Below are 25,635 nucleotides of genomic sequence, written 5' to 3' on the forward strand. Positions count from 1 at the left end.
CACTTCACACACAGCCTTCTTGGATGGCATGACTCTCACCCTGCCACACAGTCATATTCTAGGACTCTCCACGAATGGTCCTAGCACAGCCCCAGCCTTCCGGGCCCAGGGCCACAGAGCCTTTCAGGAAACAGACAGGTTTAAGTAATAAACGAATGACTCTTCAGCCTCACCTCTCACTCCAGGGTGATAAATTCTCCATTACAGCAATCTAGGCTCAGTGCAGCAGCTCACGCCTGGAATTACAACACTCTGGGAGGCCCATGCGGTACGATTGCTTGAGGCTAGGAGTCCATGACCAGCCTAGGCAAACGTAAGACCCTGACTCTACAACAAAATACAAAAATTAGCTGGGCATGGTGGTGCACACCTGTGGTCCCAGCTACTCGGGAGACTAAGGTCGAAGGACTGCTTGAGCCCAGGAGTTGGAGGCTGCAGTGAGCAGTGACAGTGCCACTGCACTGAGCCTGAGTGACACAGTGATACCCTCTCTCAAAAAAAAAATAAAAATAGTCCTGGCATGGTGGCTCGCACCTGTAATCCCAGCACTTTGGGAGGCCGAGGCAAATGGATCACCTCAGGTCGGGAGCCTGAGACCAGCCTCGCTAACATGGTGAAACCCCGTCTCTACTAAACATACAAAAATTAGCCGGGCATGGTGGCGGATGCCTGTAATCCCAAGCTGAGGCAGAAGAATCGCTTGAACCTGGGACTGTAAGGTTGCAGTGAGCCCAGATCGTGCTGCTACACTCCAACCTGGCCAACAGAGTGAGACCCCGAGACTCCACCAAGAAATAAAAATAAGAAATAGTGCAATCTGCCCGCACGTGTCACAATTCTCAAGGCCCTTGCCTGGGAAGATGCTGTGGCCTTGGAACACAGGGTGTGACAGGTCATGCTGGGGTTGGTCACAGATGGAAGGAGGGTCCTGGGCACCCTCCCAACACCCCCACAGGGTCAGAGTCTACACCCACAGCCTCACTTCCCCCATCCCGCAGCAACCAGGCTGCAGGAGCCCCAGGGCCAGGCACCTACTCCCACACCCTGCCCTACCGTCTGCCCCCCGACTCTGGCGCCTCCTCACCATGGCGTGTAGACTGGGAAGGAAAGGAATTTAACCTCAAATCAGTTCTGATCTGATCTCCATACCTTGCAGGACAAGCGGCCTCGATTTTTCCAAGCCTCAGTTGCCTAACCTGTAAAATGGGCACGTCTGTAAGCATTACACGAAGTCAAAGGAGGCAGACACAAAGGCCCACAGACATGTGAGGCTGTTCAGAGGGCTGCCCGTTAACAGGCAAACCCAGAGACTGAGCACAGGTGCACGATTGCTGGGGGCCCAGGGAGGGAGAAATGGGGAGTGACTGCTAATGGGCACTCAGTGTCTTCTGCGGGGCGACAAAACGGACTGGAATTCGTGGGGCAGCTGCACAGCTCTGTGAGTGCACTAAACACCACTGCATTTTATACAACAGCAGGGAATTTTTTGGCCGGGCGCGGTGGTTCACACCTGTGATCCCAGCACATTGGGAGGCCGAGGTGGGCGGATCACCTGAGGTCGGGAGTTCGAGACCAGCCTGACCAACGTGGAGAAACTCCGTCTCTACTAAAAATACGTAATTACCCAGGCGTGGTGGCACTTGCCTATAATCCCAGCTACTCAGGAGGCTGAGGCAGGAGAATCACTTGAACCAGGAGGCGGAGGCTGTGGTGAGCCGAGATCGTGCCATTGCACTGCAGCTTGGACAACAAGAGCAAACCTCCTTCTCCAAAAAAAAAAAAAAAAAAAGCCTGAATTGTTATGGTATACAACTTATATCTCAATTTTTGAAAATTCATGCATGTGGACAAGCTGAATAAAACATGGACCTGTCACCGCCAGTCTTGCACGGTCACGTACGTGACACCATGTGACAGCAGGAAGGGCCTGGCCTACTGCCTACCCTGACGGAGGTATCCTCAAATGTCAGTCCCACCCTCCCCTGGCTCTGGCACTGCTGGCTTCTAGGAGGACGTCCCAAAGCAGAGGAGCGTGGCTTGAACTGAATCAACCAACGACGGGACCTTCCCGGGGCCTGTGCAGGGTCAATGCCAGGGAGGACGCAAGGGAGCAGCTGGGTCCCTGTCTGCCTCTCTGCGCCCTGCCCTCCTCTCCTTTGTTGTTGAGACACAGTCTCGCTCTGTCACCAGGCTGGAGTGCAGTAGCACAATCTCAGCTCGTTGCAACCTCCACCTCTCGGGTTCAAGCAGTTCTCCTGCCTCAGCCTCCCTCATAGCTGAGCTCACAGGTACCTACCAACACGCCAGGCTAATTTTCATATTTTTAGTAGAGACGGGGTTTCACCATGTTGGCCAGGCTGGTCTCAAACTCCTGACCTCAAGTGATCTGCCTGCCTCAGCCTCCCAAAGTGCTGGGTTTACAGGTGTGAGGCCCCATGCCCAGCCTCCTCCACTTCTTTACCCAGGCCCTGCAGCACACCTTTTGTCTTCTCTCGCTCTCTGCTACCAGTGTGACTCGTCCTAGAATTGGGGTGGCCACTGGGGAGAACCGCCCAGCAAACAGTCCACTGGGCTTCCATGCCCTTCGGTTCCAGCTGGTGGGAGGGAAAGTGCAGTTTCCTTGGGCTCATCCACCCTCTGTGGGCATGGGCCAAGTGCATGGCAGTGTGGGCTGTTCCGGGCCTGCATCTCCCTCGGCCTCTCACAGTCAAGGGCAGGATTTGGGCATTTGCTGTGCCCTGGCCAAAGGACCGCTGAGTCAGTCACCACTGCCAGCCATGCCTCCTCCCACTCCCTTCTGGGCTCCCACCCCTGTGCAGTAGCCTCGTCTGACACCTTGGTCCTCACACTCCAAAGCATAGGTATCTGGGTCTCAGCCCTTAGCTCCCTTTTATGGGTTGAATTTTGTCTCCTAGAAACATCAGTTGAAATTGAACCCTTGCAACCTATGGACATAACCTTATTTGGAAATTGCATCTTTCTGGGCACTAATTAGTTAATATGACATGCAATCAAGTTCAGATGAAATCATACTAAATAAGGGGGTGGGAGGAGCTCGCTTAATGATGGGGATCTTCGTTAGAGAGGGATTTGGACAGAGGATACACAGGGGACAGTCATATGAAGATAAGAGCAGAGACTAGAGGGATGCAGCCACAAGCCAAGGAGTGCCGGCCACCCCTGGAATGTGCAAGGGACAGGAGGAGCCTCCCCCACAGCCCACAGTGGGAGCATGGCCCTTATGACACATGATTTCAGACTTCTGGCCCCCAGAACTGTGATGCAGTAAGTGTCCATCGTTTTAAGCCACCAGTATGTGGCTGTGATCATTTATCACAGTGGCCAAAACAACTTTCCTCACCTTGGTACCAGAAACCCTTCGAACCAGCACAGCCCAATGAGCAGCCCAAGGAGGCAGAAGGCATCAGTCTGTCCAGCATCTTTATGGTGAAAAGAAATCACATCGGTCTCCTGACTGCACATACAGCCACGTGGGGTCAGCCCCTTCCTGGCCTGGGCTGACTGCCCATCAGATCATCTCCCAGACCGCGGCCACCGTGCTCTGTCCGAAGATGAAGGCGCCGACCAGCACAGAGACCACTCCCCAGACCTCCAGGCAGCACCTGCCAAGTCAGTAAACCTGTATCAGAGCTTTTCTGGATTTTTGCACAAATAAGCCGCACACACATAGAGAATTTACTATGTAAAGTCCAATAGAGTCATCAATTTGAAAAAAAAAAATCAGAATATTCCTAGTTACACGTAGGGATGGGCTTCTAAGGCGGTGGGAGGCAAAATACCCAGGCAATTTTTTTTTTTTTGAGGTGGAGTCTGGCTCTGTCCCCCAGGCTGGAGTGCAGTGGCGGGATCTGGGCTCACTGCAACCTCTGCCTCCCAGGTTCAAGCAATTCTCCCACCTCAGCCTCCTGAGTAACTGGGACTACAGGTACACACCACAACACTGAACCAGTTTTTGTATTTTTAGTAGAGGCAAGGTTTCATCATGTTTGCTAGGCTGGTCTCGAACTCCTGACCTCAAGTGATCTGCACACCTCAGCTTCCCAAAGCGCTGGGATTACAAGTGTGAGCCACCGTTCCTCACCCCAATCAATTTTTAAAAGCCCTCCGACCCCACCTGTTACTTCATAACCTCATTTCTCCCCAGTATTTTATCAAAGAAGAAGACATGAGGGCTGGGCGCGGTGGCTCATACCTACAGCCCCAGCACTTTGGGAGGCCGAGGCGGGTAGATTCACCTGAGATCAGGAGTTTGAGACCAGCCTGGCCAACATGGTGAAACCCCATCTCTACTAAACACACACACACACACACACACACACACACACACACTAGCCGGGCGTGGTGGCACACACCTATAGTCCCAGCTACTCGAGAGGCTGAGGCAGGAGAATTGCTTGAACCTGGGAGGCGGAGATTGTAGTAAGCTGAGATCACGCCACTGCACTCCAGCCTGGATGACTGAGCAAGACTCCATCTCAAAAGAAAAGAAATTAGAAGGAAAGGAAAAGTGAAGGAGAAGACGCAAGCTCTAACTCACACAGCATCTTAGAGGGGTAGGGGAGGAGGATGCGGGAGGCAGAGGTGGCTGGGACCGGCAGCCACCAGGGCCACATTTGCAGGCTTCGAAATGTAACCAGAGACAGGGCAGACGACGAGGTCAGAGCGTTAATGAAATTCCCACAAAATGGCAGGGCCGCTAGAGATATTTCTGGCTCCATTAACAAAGGCTAGAAGGATAGGTTGTCACGGAAGGAACATTTCTAACCGAGCAGTATCTCAGCACAGCGGTTAAGCGCCGCAAACATCCATTCATCTTCGGGGGGACTCTGAGGCCAATGTGCCCGTGGGCTGTGGCACTCCTGGGGAGGCGCTGATATGTTAGAAGGGCCTAATGCAGTTTTAGCAATAAAAATATCTTGAGAGCTCATCAGTAAGAACTGTCGTGAGCTCAGATCAAGGGATAAAACAAAAGCGTGAAAACTCCAAAGGGCGCCCCAGGGAGCGAGTGGCTTAGAGGGTTGCCAGACGTCAGGAGTCTAGTTCAAAACCCCAGGCAGGTTTAGAAACATCCAGAAAAACCGCTCTCAATCTGCAGCCGGGCGTGGTGGCTCACGCCTGTAATCCCAGCACTTTGGGAGGCCAAGGTGGGCGGATCGCCTGAGGTCAGGAGTTTCATACCAGCCTGGCCAACGTAGTGAAACCTCGTCTCTACTAAAAATGCAAAAATTAGCTGGGCGTGGTTGTGGGTGCCTGCAATCCCACTATAATCCCAGCTACTCGAGGGGAGAACTGCTTGAACGTGGGAGGCGGAGGTTGCAGTGAGCTGAGATTGCGCCACTGCACTCCAGCCTGGGCGACAGAGCAAGACTCCGTCTCAAACACAAAAGCAAAAAAAACAAAAAATGCTCTCAATCCAGAAGAAACTGAGCCAGGCCTGCTCCTTTGGAAAAACCAAGCTTGGGCTCCATGGGGCTAGAGGGATGAGGGATACAGCGAAGAGGCCTAGAGCTGGGCCCACGTTCACGGCTGCTGTCATTTCAGATGATCTCTGGTGCGGTGAAGGCTGGCCCCCACAGTTCATGTCCACCTGGAACCTTTGTTTGTGAGCCCATCTGGAAGCTGAGTCTTGCAGACGTCATGAAGTGAAAGATCTTGAGAGAAGAGGCAATCTAGATTTAGGGTAGGCACTCAATCCGATAGTAGGTATCCTTATAAGAGAAGGCAGCCAGGTGTGGTGGTAGGTGTCTGTGGTCCCAGCCACTCGGGAGGCTGAGGCAGGAGGATCTCTTGAGCTCAGCAGGTGGAGGCTGTAGTAAGCCATTATTTGATTACACCACTGTACTCCAACCTGAGCCACAGAGCAAGACCTTCTCTCAAAAAATAAAATAAATAAAAGCAGAGGGATATTTGAGATGCAGAAACACAGGGAGAAGACTAGAGAGAAAGTCAGAGACGAGTGCTGTAGCCACAGGCTGAGGAGCACCTGGGGCCACCAGAAGCTGAGGATCCTTCAGACAGTCCAGCCCTGCCCACACCCTCACGTCACACTCCTGGATCTAGAACTGGGAGAAAATTCACTCCTGTTGCTTTAAGCGTCCCCACTCCCATGCCCCAGTCTGTGGTAATTTGTTACAATGACCCTAGAACACTAATACAGCATCTCTTTACCTGCCTCAGCCTCAGTTTCCACATCTGTGGAATGGGAGGGAGTCACAGAGACCCTCAGGCTCCTCGGAAATGTCAGGGAAAGAGCACATCAGTCACGCATACATTGTCTTTTTCAGTGGGTCAGACTCAGCAGCTCAGTGGCAAAGTACAGAGGCTCCTCAGTCATGTCTGATCCACAGCCCAGCCCAGGGATACTTGTCAATTAAAGATCCAAATTCTCTCATCTCCAGAGCATGGTATGCAACACAAGTGGGAAGCACAGGGCCTGGGAGCCAGGGGCCTGGGTTATATCCTAGTGCTGTCCTCCTGGCCCGCCTCCTCATCTGTAGGATGGAGACATCCGGGTATGGGGGAAAGGCGAACATGTAAAGTGACCTAGCACAGTGCCTAACAAAGGAGCCTCCAACAGCAACCTGCTGCCGTGATGATGGAACACATTATTTGGTATCTGACCGGCCATGGTGCCTCTCTAACTCAGCCTGCACCCTGACCCTGCCCTGGGTTCGAGCCAGGTAGCAAAGGAGGGTGCAGATGCACCACTGGGTGTTTCCAGAGGCTGGAATCTACATGAAATCCCAAGCACAGCCCCTCACAGCAGAAGCGAAGACCCTTGCAGGACCTGGCGTCACTGGCCTGGGCTCCCGTCCTGGCTCAGATGCCCTCATAACATGTGGACGTGGACTCTCTCCCTGTGGTGCAGACTTCTCAACTGCAGGACGAGGAGGGTGGAAAATAGGATCTCCAGGGTCCCTGAGGCATTCTTAATCTGATCCGCGGCACACTCAGATTGCCACCTTATCTTAGGGATACTTACTTGACTCTCGGTCCTACAGGCTCGACGCCCATTGCGCAGATAAGGCACAAACCTGCAAAGAACACACGGTCACCCCCAGCTCTTCATCATTAAGCCCAAAGCAACCCAGAAGTCCTGGGAGCAGTCCTCAGGGACCCAGAAGGCCAGCAAGGCTTCTGCCCACCGGCGCCCTGGGCTCAGGCCCCCTGGAGAGGCAACACAGTGGAACTGGAAGGACGGGGCTGGAGTCCCAGCTCAACATGCCCCTAGTGACTTGGCCAGAGGTCTGGCTACAATTGGCTTCCCAAAGCCTTGTCTTTCAGGCAACCTTGATAACACGCCCTCCACGGCAGGATCTGCAAGAAGATGGTGAGGGTCCATGCCTGACACCTAAGTGCTCAGTAACTGGCAGCTACCCCAATTTTATTTTTAATGGGTCTGCTGGGATTCAAGGTGTGTAGCTCGGCCGAAAGCTCCCATGGGATCCTCTCTCATCCCACACCTGTCCTGGGCAGTCCTTCTCAGCACAGAAAATAGCCAGATCTACAACTAGGTACCTGGTCACAGAACCAGAACCTAATCAAGAATCCCAGACCAGTGAACTTGGGAGAAAACCACGTGGCCACACCCTCACCTCTGAGAAGCTCCACCTCTGAGGGAGGAGCCATGTGGCCACACCCTCAGCCCTGAAAGCCCTGCACAGAGTCTGAGGAAGGCGCTGTGGCCACACCCCTTACCTCTAAAAGCTCCACCCCAAGCCACATCCCTGACCTCTCTGAAAGCTCCACCCAGAACCTGAGGGAGGAGCCACATGGCCACACCCTCACCTCTAAGAGCTCCGCCCACAGTGGAGTGGGTGGCTGCTCTCCTCCCCTCCCTTCCCTTCCCCAGTTTTTATCCCTTAATCCCAATTTATAGGAGCTACAGCAGGCAGGGTTAGAGTCTCAAGGAACTACATCAAAGACAACCCCTGAATTCACCTGCTAAGAACTCATTTTTCATATTCCACACATCAGTTGGCCTCTTTGATAACCAAGGTTTCTCTGTGGCCCTCAGTTCTTCCATCTTCCACCTCCGGGCTACTGAAGTTGTCATCACCCACTTACCTGGGACCCTGAACAATGTTTCATTTCCCCATTCGGGATTTGGAAAACCTGTTAGAGCCTCTCCCGCGCTTTCTGTAAGTTTCACCAATGGGCACCTACTTCTCTGTTGAACACAAGGGCTGCATTAGGAGTTTGGGGATACCGGCTAAGGGTCCCCAAGCTCAATGTCTGCTTGACATGGTTCCTCTCACGGCTGAATGACAGGGTTCACTCATGGAAAAAGCACTGAGGGAGCCTGGACTCTGCTCAGCACTTGCTGTGCGTGGGGCCCTGTACCCACCCTGGCGGATCTGGGGTCTCTGTTCTGGGCCCCACTACAGTGTTCCTCCTTCCCCTGGAGGAAGTATCCCTCCAGCCCCAGTCCTGCTGGCTTCTCCTCCTTAGATAACGCTTGGGCTGTTCCAGATTGGAACAGCTCCCCATCACACACTAACTTTGGAAAGGATTCATAAGAAACCATCCTCTGCAGAAACAGTGTTTGCCTCCAGGGCCTGGGGGCCAGGAAGGCAGGGAGACATTTTGAGGGTGCCTTCAGCCAAGTGACTTTCACATATACAATTTTCTTTTTTAATAAAACAAAATCTTTTAGCAAGAGGCAGCAGCGGGAGCATAGACAGAGCTGTATGGCCAACCCTCACCCTGCTGCACACTAGCTCGGCCCCTGGAGGGGCTCAGGGCCTCGGTCTTCCCCTCTGTGGAGTGGGATGATAAAGGTTCGTCCGTCAAGGATGTCTATCAAGAACTGTATTAGTCTGTTCTCATGCTGCTAATAAAGACCTACCAGAGACGAGGTAATTTTTTTTTTTTAGATGGAGTTTCATTTTTGTTGCCCAGGCTGGAGTGCAATGGCACAGCCTCAGCTCACTGCAACCTCCGCCTCCTGAGTTCAAGAGATTCTCCTGCCTAAGCCTCCTGAGTAGCTGGAATTACAGACATGTGTCACCATGCCCGGCTCATTTTTTATTTTTAGGAGAGATGGGGTTTCTCCATGTTGATCAGGCTGGTCTTGAACTCTCGACCCGAGGTGATCCACTTGCCTCAGCCTGGGATTACAGGCATGAGCCACGGCACCCAGCCAGAGACTAGGTAATTTATAGAGGAAAGAGGTTTAATGGACTCACAGTTCCACATGGCTGGGGAGGCCTCATAATCGTGGCGGAACTCGAATGAAAAGCAGGCTCACGTCTTACATGGCAGCAGGCAAGAGAGCTTGTGCAGGGGAACTATCCTTTATAAAACCATCAGATCTCATGAGACTTATTCACTACCAGGAGAACAGTATGTGGGAAACCACCCCCATGATTCAACTATCTCTACCTTGCTCTACCCTTCACACATGGGGATTATTACAGTTCAAGGCGAGATTTGTTTGGGAACACAGCCAAGCCCTATCAGGGGCTACTCAGATGTTTAATGAGTAAGGGAAGGTATGTAAACACTGAGCCCTGTGCCTGGCTCAACAAGCAGGGCACCTACATGGGGCCTTAATCCTACCCATATATGGCTCCCACCTTCCAGAACCATTACCTCCAACACTGGGAGTCCCCACAGAGATGAGCAGGGAAGGATGAGCAGGCAGGAAGCCTGGAAACCAGGGACCTCACCTGGGAAGATGAAGATAAAGAAGGAACTGATGCCTCCGATGATGCTGACGATCTCGCTGAGGTCGGGTATAAACAGCGCCATGGAGAGTGTCACGGCGACCCACAGGATTGTCAGTGGCATCCGGACCCACAGCCCTGAGGGGTCAGCCAGGGCCCTGGGCCCCCGCGCCCCCCAGCAGCTCCTCTTCCAGAAGTCCTGCATCACCGACCTGGAGGCCACACCCACGACAGACAACATGGGCATCCCAGAGACACCAGCCTGCACCTGCCAGCTGCTCCCCTAATCCTCCAGGAGGGTCCTGACACGGCTCCTGTTCCACGATCCAGCCCTTATTCCCCAGGGGACCTTGCCAACCCTCAGCAGTTCTGCCACCGTCAGGCAGCCCATGAAGCAGAGGATGAAGCACATGGGCTTGAGTTCAAGTCCTGGCTGTGACGCACACTCATGAGGTGACTTGGCGCAATCTACCTAAATCCTCTGTGTCCGTTTCCTTCTCTCTACAATGGAGAGGGTGACAGTCCCACAACTGTGTAGCCCACACTTGGTACATGCTTCATCACAGCACATGTCGGCAGACCCTGATGACTGGTGCCCCCCACTGAGCCAGGCCTCACCTGCCCAGGAAAAGCACGATGGGGTAGACAGTTACGATGGAGACAGCAAAAAGGACCCGGGCCACAATGATGACCGTGTCGTTGCCTGGGTAGGACATCAAGACGTCAGCAGAAACTTCTGTCCCAAAGGTCAGGAAGCCATAAACCCCTGAAGGTGGGAAAGGATGGAAGCCAGAGTGGATTAGAAGAATGCCACTCCCTCCCCCACCCACAGACCAGTATCTCCTGGCTTTATCACCTAAGGTTTTCCTTAGGAGCTGACAGCAGGTTCTAGAGGGATAAGCCCAAAGCTTTCCTATCCTAAGCCTACACATGACTTAGCTCCACGGATTGAAAACTCCTGCAGACAAATCCGCCACTTATCCTTCTTTCATATTGCTCACAGAGCTGGTGCACGGAGCTTACCCATAGAGTGTATGTTGACTGGAAACACAGAGCACTTTGAAAAATACAAACACACCTCCCATGCCGTGTCCATCTCACTCCTACGACAGCTAAAGAAAGCAGCTAGCTGTACACCCATTTCCAAATGGGGAAAACCAAGAGCGTCAGCGATTGCCTGGAATCACACAGCTAGCTTTGGTGGGCTGGGGACTAGAACACCAGTCCTGCTGCCCCAACAGGGTGATGCTGCTTCTGTCACCCTGGGTCACCTGCCCTGTCCTGAGACATCTGCCTCTGACTAAGAGCCATCTCCCTTTCACCTTCTATCCAAGCCCTTTCTGACAGGTCCTACGGCTCTGGCAATGGGTACACCTGGAGGTGACACTCAATCACTGAGTCACACCCTCTGACCCAGGGGCTGCTGGCTGACAGGACCTCCTCTGCTGGGGAAGAAGTCACCCAGCAAGTTTCCTGGGTAACCACAGTATCTTCGTCCATTTTCTGCTGCTTAGAACAGAACACCTGAAACTGGGCATTTCATAAAGAAATGTATTTCTTATAGTTATGGAAGACTGAGAAGTCCACGACTGAGTGCCCACACCTGGTGAGGGCCTTCTTGCCAATGGGGACTGTCTTCAGAGTCCCAAGACGATACAAGGATGCCATGCCCATGATAGCCCATTAGTCCTTTAACCCATTAATCCATTAAGCCCCTGCCCCATGCCTGCCTCTTATGTGGGCTCTTTAGCTGAACCTAGAAACTAAATCGACACCAGAAAATCAAAGCAATGAGAGAAAAGCCTACAGATCTTCTCAATTTTCCTTGTCCATGGCATCCTCACAAGAGAGTGATGTCTGAAGATGCGACCAAAGTGAGATGCGTTAATACTTTTTAGACAAAGAAAGATAAATCTGACAAGGACGGACAGGACAAAGGGGATCTAGTCAGGAGCAGTGAATTTCTAGGGGAGTCATTGGGAGATATTTGGGGTGGGTATAAAACTAGCAGAAGCTAAGGGCTAGTTAATTAAGTGAATTTATTCAGGTCCAGTGCAGCCTGAAATCCCGCTTCCAGTGATGAGGACTATTTTCTCCTCCTGGTATGAGGAGGGCACCACCTCCTACCCAGAGGAATCTTTATGGCTTGATGCCTGCAGAAAGAGACAAGTCAGGTAACCTTTCTGAAATTAGTTTCTCCAATATTTTCAACCCAAAATAATCAATGTACCAATCTGGCATGTTGCCAGGTGGCACATCCTTCAGCACAAATGGATTAATCTGTTCATGAGAGCAGAGTTCTCATGACTCGACAACTTCTTAAAGGTCCCACCTCTCGATACTGCCACACTGGCAATTGCATTTCAACATGGGCTGTGGAGGAGACAAAGAATCAGACCGCAGCCTTCTGCCCCTGGTCCCCAAAACTCACATCCTTCTCACAGATCAACACCCCATGGTTATTCCAAGCCCACGGCCCCCAAGTCTTCATTTGCTCCAGCACCAACTCATAGGTCCAAAGGCCAGAGTCTGGTCTGCGAACCTGTGAAATCAAAAGCCATCTGCTTCCAAGACACAGTGGCAGTGCAGGCAGAAGGAACATTCTCATCCCAGGAGAGAGACAAAGGGAAACGAAAGGAGTAAAGGCTCCAGGCAAGTCCGAAACCCAGCAGGGCAGACGCTCAAGCTTCAAGTGGGAGGATCACCAATTCTGACACCGTGTGCCACGCCCTGGACACACTGGGGCAGCCCCACTCCTACGGCTTTGCCGGGTGCGGCCCCCATGTCTGTTCACAGGGGTTGGCGCCTGATGCCTGACGCTTTTGCAGGCCGGTATTGCACGTTGCTGGTGGCTTCACACTTCTTGGTCCCGGTAACACTCGTGCTCCCACGGCTCCACTAGGCATTGCCCTGGCAGAGACTCCGCAGCAGCTCCAACCCTGCATCTCCACTGGGAATTTCACATGTCGGGGCTCTCTAGAGTGGCTCCACCACTGGGACAAGTCTCTGCCCGGAGCCCCAGGCTTTCAACAACATCCTTTAACTTTCTGTGAAACAGGGTCTTGCTCTGTCACCCAGGCTGGAGTGCAGTGACACGATCACAGCTCACTGCAGCCTTGACCTCCAGGGCTCAAGTGATCCTCCCGCCCCAGCCTCCTGAGTAACTAGAACTACAGGCTCGCACCACCATGTTCTGCTAATTTAAAAAAATTTTTTTGTAGATACAGGGTCTCACTACATTGTCCAGGCTGGTCTCAAACTTCTGGCCTCAAGCAGCCCTCTCACCTCAGCCTCCCAAACTGCTGGGATTACAGGTCTGAGCCACCACACCTGGCCTGAACAGCATCCTCTGAAATCTGGGTGGAGGCTGCCAAGCTTCTGTAGCACTTGCTGTGTGCCAGCCTGCAGAATTAGCACCACGTGGATGCTGCCAAGATTTACAACTTACACCTTCTGGGGCTGTGGCACGAGCCACGCCAAAGGCCACTTGAGCCATGGGTGGTGCAGTGAGGAATGCTATGCCAGGGTGCAGGCAGCAGAGACATGAGGGGCCCTGGGATCACCTGTGGAGGCACCCTAGCTCTGTCCCCCAAACCATCCTGCCCTTGAGGCCTCTGAGCCTGTGATAGGAGGGGCAGCCTCTAAGATCTCTGAAATGCCTTCAGGGTCTTTCTTCCATTCTCTAGATAATCCCTTCTCTCTGTACTAATCTCCTTAGCAAAAGGTCACAGGGCCATACCCTCGGTTTCCTTTCCAGAACACACGTTGCACTCTACACGGCCAGGCTGAAAGAGCTCCAGATTTTGCTGCTTTGCTTCTCTTTTTATGATCAATTCCATCTGCAAGTCATTTTTTGCCTCTCCCATCCTAAGGTAAGCAGTTATGAGTAGCCATGCAGCAGCCTGAATGTTCTGCTACTTGGATGTTCCTTCTGCCAGACATTTTAGTTCATTTTTTTTTAAGACAGTTTCACTCTTGTTGCCCAGGCTGGAGTACGATGGTGTGATCTTGGCTCAGTGCAACCTCTACGTCCCAGGTTCAAGTGATTCTCCTGCCTCAACCTCCTGAGTAGCTGGGATTACAGGCACCCGCCACCATACCCAGCTAAGTTTTTGTATTTTTAGTAGAGATGGGGTTTTACCATGTTGGCCCAGCTGGTCTCGAACTCCTGACCTCAAGTGATCTGCCTGCCTTGGCCTCCCAAAGTGCTGGGATGACAGGTGTGAGCCACCGTGATTGACCACTTCATCTCTTTCAAGTTCAGCCTTCCACAAAGCCCTTGGGCATGGACACAGCTCAGCCAGCTTCTTTGCCAGTTTCTAACAGTTTTGGACTTTACTCCAGCTTCCAAAACCTTGTTCCTCAGCACCGTCTGAAACCTCCTCAGAATAGCCTTTATTATCCATATTTCCATGAATAGCTAACCAGTATCAAGAAGTTCCAAATGTTCCCTAGTCTTGTCTCTAAGCCCTCACCAGAATCTAGGCTTTTTCTAGCCAGCTCCTCCGAATTCTTCCAGCCTGACCCATTACCCAGCTCCAAAGCCACTTCCACATTCCAGGTAATTATCATCATCAACACCCCACTCTTGATACCAATCTTCAGTCTTAGTCTATTTTTTGTTGGTTACAACAGAATGCCTAAAACTGAGTAATTTATACAGAAAGGGAATTTATTTTTTTCCAGTTTCGGTGGTTGAGAAGTCCAGGATCAAGAGGCTGCCTGTGGTGAGAGCCTTCTTGCTGGTGGGGACTCTGCAGAGCCCTGAAGTGGCACGCAGGGTGTCATGTGCTGAGGGGGCCAAGCGTGTGAGCTCGGGTCTCTCTTCCTCTTCTTACAAAGCCACCAGCCCCACTCCCATGATAACCTATTAATCCATTAATCCATGAATAGACTTATCCATTCATAAGGGCAGAGCCCTCATGACCCAATCCCCAGCTCTCAGCACTACCACATCATGGATTAAATTTCAATATGAGTTTTAAAGAGGATAAAAACTCAAACCATAGCACACCAGAGTTCAAGGCTGCCTGGCAGACTCACTGTAGCCCAAGGGCTTCCTAAATTGGAGGCTCCGATGGTGAACGAAAAAAAGACTGGAGTTAAGTGGCCAGCCAAAAGACAGCCGTGCCTGGGACCTGGGTTCTGTGCCTGCAATGCACTATACGACCTGGGTGTGTCACAGACCGTCTCTGAGCCACACTTTCAACACCTTTAAAGACTCTTTGCCTCCCACACAGTTTGTGAGCACCTAAGTCTACTGCACCCACACACGTTTTGTAAACCACTACGAAGATGTCACGCTATAATGAGCAACATCACTGCCGTCCCCTGAACAGCAGGCGGTAGGGCTGGGTGTGGTAAGAGCAGGGGCTTTGGAGATGGCTGGGCTGGAGTTTCGGTCTGAGCTTTGCACAACTAGTTGTGAAACCTGAGCAAGTTTTGGAGGCCCTCTGAGAATCAGAACTTGGTCAAAAGACCTATGAAATGAGGTCTTTCCGTAAGGATTAAATGAGTCAAGGTGCTCAAAAAGTGGAGTATTGAGACCAGCACGTGGTAAACTCTCCAGAGAGATACTCGCTGTTACTCCCATTTCCCCTCTCACTCCCCACCCTCTGGCAGGGCGCCAGAGAAGGTCTTTACCTGTCAGTGAATAGATGAGGCAGCAGCCCAGCAAGGACAGCACGGAGACCAGGGCCCAGTGGGAGAGGCTCCGCTTGCGCATGCTGCAGTAGATGGAGACGGCAGCTTCATGACACTGCGAAACAGAGGGCAGCTCAGCGGGACTCAGGACAACAGGATGCTGGCTTCATGGGGAATGACTGAGGCAAAAGAGCACGCACATCCAGAAGATGGGAGACAAACCGCATGCCCACCCAGAGCAGGGGCTGTAAGTACACAGCAGGGTGTGAACACACAACGTGACGCCCACCCAGAGCAGGGGCTGTAAATACACAGAAGGGTGTGAAAACACAATGTGACGCCCACACAGAGCAGGGGCTGTAAGTACACAGCAGGGTGTGAACACACAGAACACGAGGCCCACCAAGAGCACAGGCTGTAATTGCACAGCACAGTGCCAACACACAGAACATGACGCCCAACCAGAGCAGGGGCTGTAAGTACACAGCAAGGTTTGAACACACAGAACGTGACGCCCACCCAGAGCAGGGGCTGTAAGTCCACAGCAGAGTGGCAACACACAGAACACGATGCCCACTCAGAGCAGAGGCTGTAAGTACACAGGAGGGTGTGAACACACAGAACGTGACGCCCACACAGAGCAGGGGCTGTAAGTACACAGCCGGATGTGAACACACAGAACATGACGCCCACCCAGAGCAGAGGTTGTGGTAAGTACACAGCAGGGTGTGAACACACAGAACATGACGCCCACTCAGACCAGAGGCTGTGGTAAGTACACAGCAGGGTGTGAACACACAGAACGTGACGCCCACCCAGAGCAGGGGCTCTAAGTACACAGCAGGGTGTGAACACATGATGTGACGCCCACCCAGAGCAGGGACTGTAAGTACACAGCATGGTGTCTACACACAGAACGTGACATCCACCCAGAGCAGGGGCTGTAAGTACACAGCAGGCTGTCAACACACAGAACACAACGCCCACCCAGAGCAGCGGCTGTAATTACACAGCAGGATGTGAACACAGAACGTGACGCTCACCCACAGCAGGGGCTGTAAGTACACAGCAGGGTGTCAACACACAGAACACAACGCCCACCCAGAGCAGCGGCTGTAAGTACACAGCAGGATGTGAACACAGAACGTGACGCCCACCCACAGCAGGGGGTGTAAGTACACAGAAGGGTGTGAACACACAACGTGACGCCCACCCAGAGCTGGAGCTGTAAGTAAACAGCAGGGTGTGAACACACAACGTGACGCCCACCCAGAGCACGGGCTGTAAGTACACAGAAGGGTGTCAACACACAGAACGTGACGCCCACCCAGAGCAGGGGCTGTAAGTACACAGCAGGGTGTCGACACACAGAACGTGAGGCCCACCCAGAGCTGGGGCTATAAGTACACAGCAGGGTGTGAACACACAGAACACGATGCCCATTCAGAGCAGAGGCTGTGGTAAGTACACAGCAGGGTGTGAACACACAGAACGTGACGCCCACCCAGAGCAGGGGCTCTAAGTACACAGCACGGTGTGAACACATGAAGTGATGCCCACCCAGAGCAGGGGCTGTAAGTACACAGTATGGTGTCAAAACACAGAACGTGACACCCACCAAGAGCAGGGGTTGTAAGTACACAGCAGGGTGTCAACACACAGAACGTGAGGCCCACCCAGAGCAGGAGCTGTAAGTACACAGCAGGGTGTTACACATAGAACCTGACGCCCACCCAGAGCAGGGGCTGTAAGTACACAGCAGGGTGTGAGCACACAATGTGACGCCCACACAGAGCAGGGGCTGTAAATGCACAGAGGGTGTGAACACACAGAACGTGGCACCCACCCAGAGCAGGGGCTGTAAGTACAAGCAGGGTGTGAACACAAAACGGGAGACCCACCCAGAGCAGGGGCTGTAAGTACACAGCAGGGTGTCTACACACTGAATGTGACGCCCACCCAGAGCAGGGGCTGTAAGTACACAGCAGGGTGTGAACACACAACATGATGCCCAACCAGAGCAGGGCCTGTAAGTACACAGAAGGGTGTGAACACACAGAATATGACGCCCACCCAGAGCAGGGGCTGTAAGTACACAGCAGGGTATCAACACACAGAATGTGACGCCGACCCAGAGCAGGGGATGTAAGTACACAGCAGGGTGTGAACACATGTGACGCCCACCCAGAGCATGGGCTGTAAGTACACAGCAGGGTGTGAACACACAGAACATGACGCCCACCCAGAGCAGGGGCTGTAAGTACACAGCAGGGTGTCAACACACAGAACGTGATGCCCACCCAGAGCAGGGGCTGTAAGTACACAGCAGGGTGTGAACACACAGAACATGACGCCCACCCAGAGCAGGGGCTGTAAGTACACAGCAGGGTGTCAACACAAAGAACGTGATGCCCACCCAGAGCAGGGGCTGTAAGTACACAGCAGGGTGTGAACACACAGAACGTGACGCCCACCCAGAGCAGGGCCTGTAAGTACACAGCAGGGTGCCAACACACAGAACGTGACGCCCACCCAGAGCAGCGGATGTAAGTACACAGCAGGGTGTGAACACACAGAACTTGACGCCTACCCAGAGCAGGGGCTGTAAGTACACAGCAGGGTGTGAACACACAGAACGTGACGCCCACCCAGAGCAGGGGCTGTAAGTACACAGCAGGGTGTCAACACACAGAACGTGACGCCCACCCAGAGCAGGGGCTCTAAGTACACAGCAGGGTGTCAACACACAGAACGTGACGCCGACCCAGAGAAGGGGCTGTAAGTACACAGCAGGGTGTCAACACACAGAACGTGACGCCAACCCAGAGCAGGGGCTGTAAGTACACAGCAGGGTGTGAACACACAGAACGTGATGCCCACCCAGAGCAGGGGCTGTAAGTACACAGCAGGGTATCAACACACAGAACGTGACGCCGACCCAGAGCAGGGGATGTAAGTACACAGCAGGGTGTCAACACACAGAACGTGACGCCCACCCAGAGGAGGGGATGTAAGTAAACAGCAGGGTGTCAACAAACAACGTGACGCCCACCCAGAGCATGGGTTGTAAGTACACAGCAGGGTGTGAACACACAGAACGTGACGCCGACCCAGAGCATGGGCTGGAAGTACACAGCAGGGTGTGAACACACAGAACGTGAAGCCAACACAGAGCAGGGGCTGTAAGTACACAGCAGGGTGTGAAGACACAGAACATGACGCCCACCCAGAGCATGGGCTGTAAGTACACAGCAGGGTATCAACACACAGAACGTGACGCCCACCCAGAGCAGGGGCTGTAAGTAAACAGCAGGGTGTCAACACACAACGTGACGCCCACCCAGAGCATGGGCTGTAAGTACACAGCAGGGTGTGAACACACAGAACGTGACGCCGACCCAGAGCATGGGGTGGAAGTACACAGCAGGGTGTGAACACACAGAACGTGAAGCCAACACAGAGCAGGGGCTGTAAGTACACAGCAGGGTGTGAACACACAGAACATGACGCCCACCCAGAGCATGGGCTGTAAGTACACAGCAGGGTATCAACACACAGAACGTGACGCCCACCCAGAGCAGGGGCTGTAAGTAAACAGCAGGGTGTCAACACACAACGTGACGCCCACCCAGAGCATGGGCTGTAAGTACACAGCAGGGTGTGAACACACAGAACGTGACGCCGACCCAGAGCAGGGGCTGTAAGTACACAGCAGGGTGTCAACACACAGAACATGACACCCACCCAGAGCAGGGGCTGTAAGTACACAGCAGGGTATCAACAGACAGAACGTGACGCCCACCCAGAGCAGAGGCTGTACGTACACAGCAGGGTGTGAACACACAACATGATGCCCAACCAGAGCAGGGCCTGTAAGTACACAGAAGGGTGTGAACAAACAGAACATGACGCCCACACAGAGGAGGAACTCTAAGTACACAGCAGGGTGTCAACACACAGAACATGACGCACACCCAGAGCAGGGTCTGCAAGTACACAGCAGGGTGTAAACACATGTGACGCCCACCCAGAGCATGGGCTGTAAGTACACAGCAGGGTATCAACACACAGAACGTGACGCCCATCCAGAGCATGGGTTGTAAGTACACAAAAGGGTGTGAACACACAGAACATGACGCCCACCCAGAGCAGGGGCTGTAAGTACACAGCAGGGTGTCAACACACAGAACGTGATGCCCACCCAGAGCAGGGGCTGTAAGTACAAAGCAGGGTGTCAACATACAGAACGTGACGCCCACCGAGAGCAGGGGCTGTAAGTACACAGTAGACTGTCAACACACAGAACGTGATGCCCACCCAGCGCATGGGCTGTATGTAAGCAGCGGTGTGTCAACACTCAGAAGGTGACGCCCACCCAGAGCAGGGGCTGTACGTACACAGCAGGGTGTCAACACACAGAACGTGACGCCCACCCTGAGCAGGGGCTGTAAGTACACAGCAGGGTGTCAACACACAACGTGATATCCACCCAGAGCAGGGGCTGTAAGTACACAGCGGGGTGTCAACACACAACATGACATCAACCCAGAGCAGGGGCTGTAAGTACACAGCAGGGTGTCAACATAGAGAACGTGACACCCACGCAGAGCAGGGGCTGTAAGTACACAGCAGGGTCTCAACACACAGAACGTGATGCCCACCCAGAGCAGGGGCTGTAAGTACACAGCAGGTTGTCAACACACAGAACGTGATGCCCACCCAGAGCAGGGGCTGTAAGTACACAGCAGGTTGTCAACACACACAACGTGACGCCCACCCAGAGCTGGGGCTGTAAGTACACAGCAGGGTGTCAACACACAGAACGTGACGCCCACCCTGAGCAGGGGCTGTAAGTACACATCAGGGTGTGAACACAGAACGTGACGCCCACCCAGAGCAGGGGCTGTAAGGACACAGAAGGGTGTGAACACACAGAACATGACGCCTACACAGAGGAGGGACTGTAAGTACACAGCACGGTGTCAACACACAGAACATGACGCTCACCCAGAGAAGGGTCTGTAAGTACACAGCAGGGTGTGAACACATGTGAGACCCACCCAGAGCAGGGGGTGTAAGTACACAGCAGGGTGTGAACACACAGAACGTGAAGCCCACCCAGAGAAGGGGCTGTAAGTACACAGCAGGGTGTGAACACACAGAACGTGACGCCCAACCAGAGCAGGGGCTGTAAGTACACAGGAGGGTGTCAACACACAGAACGTGACGCCCATGCAGAGCAGGGGCTGTAAGTACACAGCAGGGTCTGAACACACAACGTGACGCCCACCCAGAGCATGGGCTGTAAGTACACAGCAGGGTGTCAACACACAGAACGTGATGCCCACCCAGAGCAGGGGCTGTAAGTACACAGCAGGTTGTCAACACACAGAACGTGATGCCCACCCAGAGCAGGGGCTGTAAGTACACAGCAGGTTGTCAACACACAGAACGTGATGCCCACCCAGAGCAGGGGCTGTAAGTACACAGCAGGTTGTCAACACACACAACGTGACGCCCACCCAGAGCTGGGGCTGTAAGTACACAGCAGGGTTTGAAAACACAACGTCACGCCCACCCAGAGCAGGGGCTCTAAGGACATAGCAGGGTGTCAACACACAGAACGTGACGCCCACCCAGAGCAGGCGCTGTAAGTACACAGTAGGCTGTGAACACACAGAACATGACGCCCACCAGAGCAAGGGTTGTAAGTACACAGCAGGGTGTCAATACACAACGTGACGCCCACCCAGAGCAGGGGCTGTAAGTACACAGCAGGGTGTCAACACACAGAACGTGACGCCCACCCAGAGCAGGGGCTGTAAGGTCATAGCAGGGTGTCAACACACAGAACATGACGCCCACCCAGAGCAGGGGCTGTAAGTGCACAGCAGGGTGTGAACACACAACGTGACACCCACCCAGAGCCTTGGCTGTAAGTACACAGAAGGGTGTCAACACACAGAACGTGACGCCCACCCAGAGCAGGGACTATAAGTACACAGCAGGGTGTGAACACACAACGTGACGCCCACACAGAGCAGGGGCTCTAAGTACACAGCAGGGTATGAACACACAGAACACGACGCCCACCCAGATCAGGGGCTGTAAGTACACAGCAGGGTATGAACACACAGAAAGTGACGCCCACCCAGAGCAGGGGCTGTAAGTACACAGCAGGGTGTCAACACACAACGTGACGCCCACCCAGAGCAGGGGCTCTAAGGACATAGCAGGGTGCCAACACACAGAACGTGACGCCCACCCAGAGCAGGCGCTGTAAGTACACAGCAGGGTGTGAACACACAACTTGACACCCACCCAGAGTAGGGGTTGTAAGGACATAGCAGGGTGTCAACACACAGAACGTGACGCCCACCCAGAGCAGGGGCAGTAAGTACACAGCAGGTTGTCAACACACAGAACGTGATGCCCACCCAGAGCAGGGGCTGTAAGTACACAGCAGAGTGTGAACACACAACGTGACGCCCACCCAGAGCAGGGGCAGTAAGTACACAGCAGGGTGTGAACACACAACGTGACGCCCACCTAGAGCTGGGGCTGTAAGTACACAGCAGGGTGTGAACTCACAACTTGATGCCCACCCAGAGCAGGGGCAGTAAGTACACAGCAGGGTGTAAACACACAACGTGACACCCACCCAGAGATGGGGCTGTAAGTACACAGAAGGGTGTCAACACACAGAACGTGACGCCCACCCAGAGCAGGGGCTGTAAGTACACAGCAGGGTGTCAAGACACATGACGCCCACCCAGAGCAGGGACTGTAAGGACATAGCAGGGTGTCAACACGCAGAACGTGACGCCCACCCAGAGCAGAGGCTATAAGTACACAGAAGGGTGTGAACACACAACGTGACGCCCACCCATAGCAGGGGCTCTAAGGACATAGCAGGGTGTCAACACACAGAACGTGACGCCCACCCAGAGCAGGGGCTGTAAGTACACAGCACGGTGTGAACACACAACGTGGCACCCACCCAGAGCAGGGGCTCTAAGGACATAGCAGGGTGTCAACACACAGAACGTAACGCCCACCCAGAGCAGGGGCTGTAAGTACACAGCTGGGTGTCAACACACAGAACGCGACGTCGACCCAGAGCAGGGGCTGTAAGTACACAGCAGGGTGTCAACACACAACGTGACGCCCACCCAGAGCAGGGGCTCTAAGGACATAGCAGGGTGTCAACACACAGAACGTGATGCCCACCCAGAGCAGGGGCTGTAAGTACACAGCAGGGTGTGAACACACAACGTGACGCCCACCCAGAGCAGGGGCTCTAAGGACATAGCAGGGTGTCAACACCCAGAACGTGACGCCCACCCAGAGCAGGGGCTGTAAGTACACAGCACGGTGTCAACACACGTGACGCCCACCCAGAGCAGCGGCTCTAAGTACACAGCAGGGTGTCAACACACAGAACGTAACGCCCACCCAGAGCAGGGGCTGTAAGTACACAGCAGACTGTCAACACACAGAACGTGACGCCCACCCAGAGCAGGGGCTGGAAGTACACAGCAGGGTGTGCACACACAACGTGACGCCCACCCAGAGCAGGGGCTGTAAGTACACAGCAGGGTGTGAACACACAGAACGTGACGCCCACCCCGAGCAGGGGCTGTAGGTACACAGCAGGTTGTCAACACACAGAACGTGACGCCCACCCAGAGCAGGGGCTGTAAGTACACAGCAGGGTGTGCACACACAACGTGACGCCCACCCAGAGCAGGGGCTGTAAGTACACAGCAGGGTGTGAACACACAGAACATGACGCCCACCCCGAGCAGGGGCTGTAAGTACACAGCAGGGTGTGAACACAGAACGTGACGCCCACCCAGAGCAGGGGCTGTAAGTACATAGCAGGGTGTGAACACACAGAACATGACGCCCACCCAGATCAGGGGCTGTAAGTACACAGCAGGGTTTGAAAACACAACGTGACGCCCACCCAGAGCAGGGGCTCTAAGGACATAGCAGGGAGTCAACACACAGAACGTGACGCCCACCCAGAGCAGGCGCTGTAAGTACACAGTAGGCTGTGAACACACAGAACATGACGCCCACCAGAGCAAGGGTTGTAAGTACACAGCAGGGTGTCAACACACAACGTGAAGCCCACCCAGTGCTGGGGCTGTAAGTACACAGCAGGGTTTCAACACACACCGTGACGCCCACCCAGAGCAGGGGCTGTAAGTACACAGCAGGGTGTCAACACACAGAACGTGACGCCCACCCAGAGCAGGGGCTGTAAGGTCATAGCAGGGTGCCAACACACAGAACGTGACACCGACCCACAGCAGGGGTTGTAAAGGTACACAGCAGGGTGTGAACACACAACGTGACACCCACTCAGAGCCTTGGCTGTAAGTACACAGAAGGGTGTCAACACACAGAACGTGACGCCCACCCAGAGCAGGGCCTGTAAGTACACAGCAGGTTGTGAACACACAGAACGTGACGCCCACCCCGAGCAGGGGCTGTAAGTACACAGCAGGTTGTCAACACAAAGAACGTGACGCCCACCCAGAGCAGGGGCTGTAAGTACACAGCAGGGTGTGCACACACAACATGACGCCCACCCAGAGCAGGGGCTGTAAGTACACAGCAGGGTGTGAACACACAGAACGTGACGCCCACCCCGAGCAGGGGCTGTAAGTACACAGCAGGGTGTGAACACAGACCGTGACACCCACCCAGAGCAGGGGCTGTAAGTACACACCAGGGTGTGAACACACAGAACATGACGCTCACCCAGATCAGGGGCTGTAAGTACACAGCAGGGTTTGAAAACACAACGTGACGCCCACTCAGAGCAGGGGCTCTAAGGACATAGCAGGGTGTCAACACACAGAACGTGACGCCCACCCAGAGCAGGCGCTGAAAGTACACAGTAGGCTGTGAACACACAGAACATGACGCCCACCAGAGCAAGAGTTGTAAGTACACAGCAGGGTGTCAACACACAACGTGACGCCCACCCAGAGCAGGGGCTGTAAGCACACAGCAGGGTGTCAACACACAGAACGTGACGCCCACCCAGAGCAGGGGCTCTAAGGACATAGCAGGGTGTCAACACACAGAACGTGACGCCCTCCCAGAGTAGGGGCTACAAGTACACAGCAGGGTGTGAACACACAACGTGACGCCCACACAGAGCAGGGGCTCTAAGTACACAGCAGGGTATGAACACACAGAACACGACGCCCACCCAGATCAGGGGCTGTAAGTACACAGCAGGGTGTGAACACACAGAAAGTGACGCCCACCCAGAGCAGGGGCTGTAAGTACACAGCAGGGTGTCAACACACAACGTGACGCCCACCCAGAGCAGGGGCTCTAAGGACATAGCAGGGTGCCAACACACAGAACATGACGCCCACCCAGAGCAGGCACTGTAAGTACACAGCAGGGTGTGAACACACAACTTGACACCCACCCAGAGTAGGGGCTGTAAGGACATAGCAGGGTGTCAACACACAGAACGTGACGCCCACCCAGAGCAGGGGCTGTAAGTACACAGCAGGTTGTCAACACACAGAACGTGACGCCCACCCAGAGCAGGGGCTGTAAGTACACAGCAGAGCGTGAACACACAACGTGACGCCCACCCAGAGCAGGGGCTCTAAGGACATAGCAGGGTGCCAACACACAGAACGTGACGCCCACCCAGAGCAGGGGCTGTAAGTACACAGCAGGGAGTCAACACACAGAACGTGACGCCCACCCAGAGCAGGTGCTGTAAGTACATAGCGGGGTGTGCACACACAACGTGACGCTGACCCAGAGGAGGGACTCTAAGGACATAGCAGGGTGCCAACACACAGAACGTGACGCCCACCCAGAGCAGGGGCTGTAAGTACACAGCAGGATGTCAACACACAGAACGTGACTCCCACCCAGAGCAGGGGCTGTAAGTACACAGCAGGGTGTGAACACAAACCGTGACGCCCACCCAGAGCTGGGGCTGTAAGTACACAGCAGGGTGTGAACTCACAACTTGATGCCCACCCAGAGCAGGGGCAGTAAGTACACAGCAGGGTGTAAACACACAACGTGACACCCACCCAGAGCTGGGGCTGTAAGTACACAGAAGGGTGTCAACACACAGAACGTGACGCCCACCCAGAGCAGGGGCTGTGAGTACACAGCAGGGTGTCAACACACATGACTCCCACCCAGAGCACGGGCTGTAAGGACATAGCAGGGTGTCAACACGCAGAACGTGACACCCACCTTGAGCAGCGGCTGTAAGTACACAGCAGGGTGTGAACACACAGAACAT

General features: G+C 53.9%; 1 protein-coding gene across 1 annotated transcript in view; it reads right to left on the reverse strand.

Moving 5' to 3' along the window:
• The window catches only part of SLC38A8 (solute carrier family 38 member 8), a 66,314-nt gene that overhangs the window by 4,771 nt on the left and 35,908 nt on the right, over window positions 1-25,635 (reverse strand). Inside the window, exons 7-12 of the mRNA XM_064383347.1 lie at window positions 15,333-15,447; window positions 10,308-10,455; window positions 9,693-9,901; window positions 7,004-7,055; window positions 3,362-3,623; window positions 174-1,196 (exon numbers count right to left, since the gene is read on the reverse strand). Of these exons, the coding sequence (XP_064239417.1) occupies window positions 3,530-3,623; window positions 7,004-7,055; window positions 9,693-9,901; window positions 10,308-10,455; window positions 15,333-15,447 (618 nt within the window). The 3' untranslated portion in view covers window positions 174-1,196; window positions 3,362-3,529. The remainder of the gene's footprint in view (window positions 1-173; window positions 1,197-3,361; window positions 3,624-7,003; window positions 7,056-9,692; window positions 9,902-10,307; window positions 10,456-15,332; window positions 15,448-25,635) is intronic.

This window comes from Aotus nancymaae, unplaced genomic scaffold (genome assembly GCF_030222135.1).
Source record: "Aotus nancymaae isolate 86718 unplaced genomic scaffold, 86718_ANA_hifiasm-v0.15.2.pri h1tg000030l, whole genome shotgun sequence".
NCBI classification, from domain to species: domain Eukaryota; kingdom Metazoa; phylum Chordata; class Mammalia; order Primates; family Aotidae; genus Aotus; species Aotus nancymaae.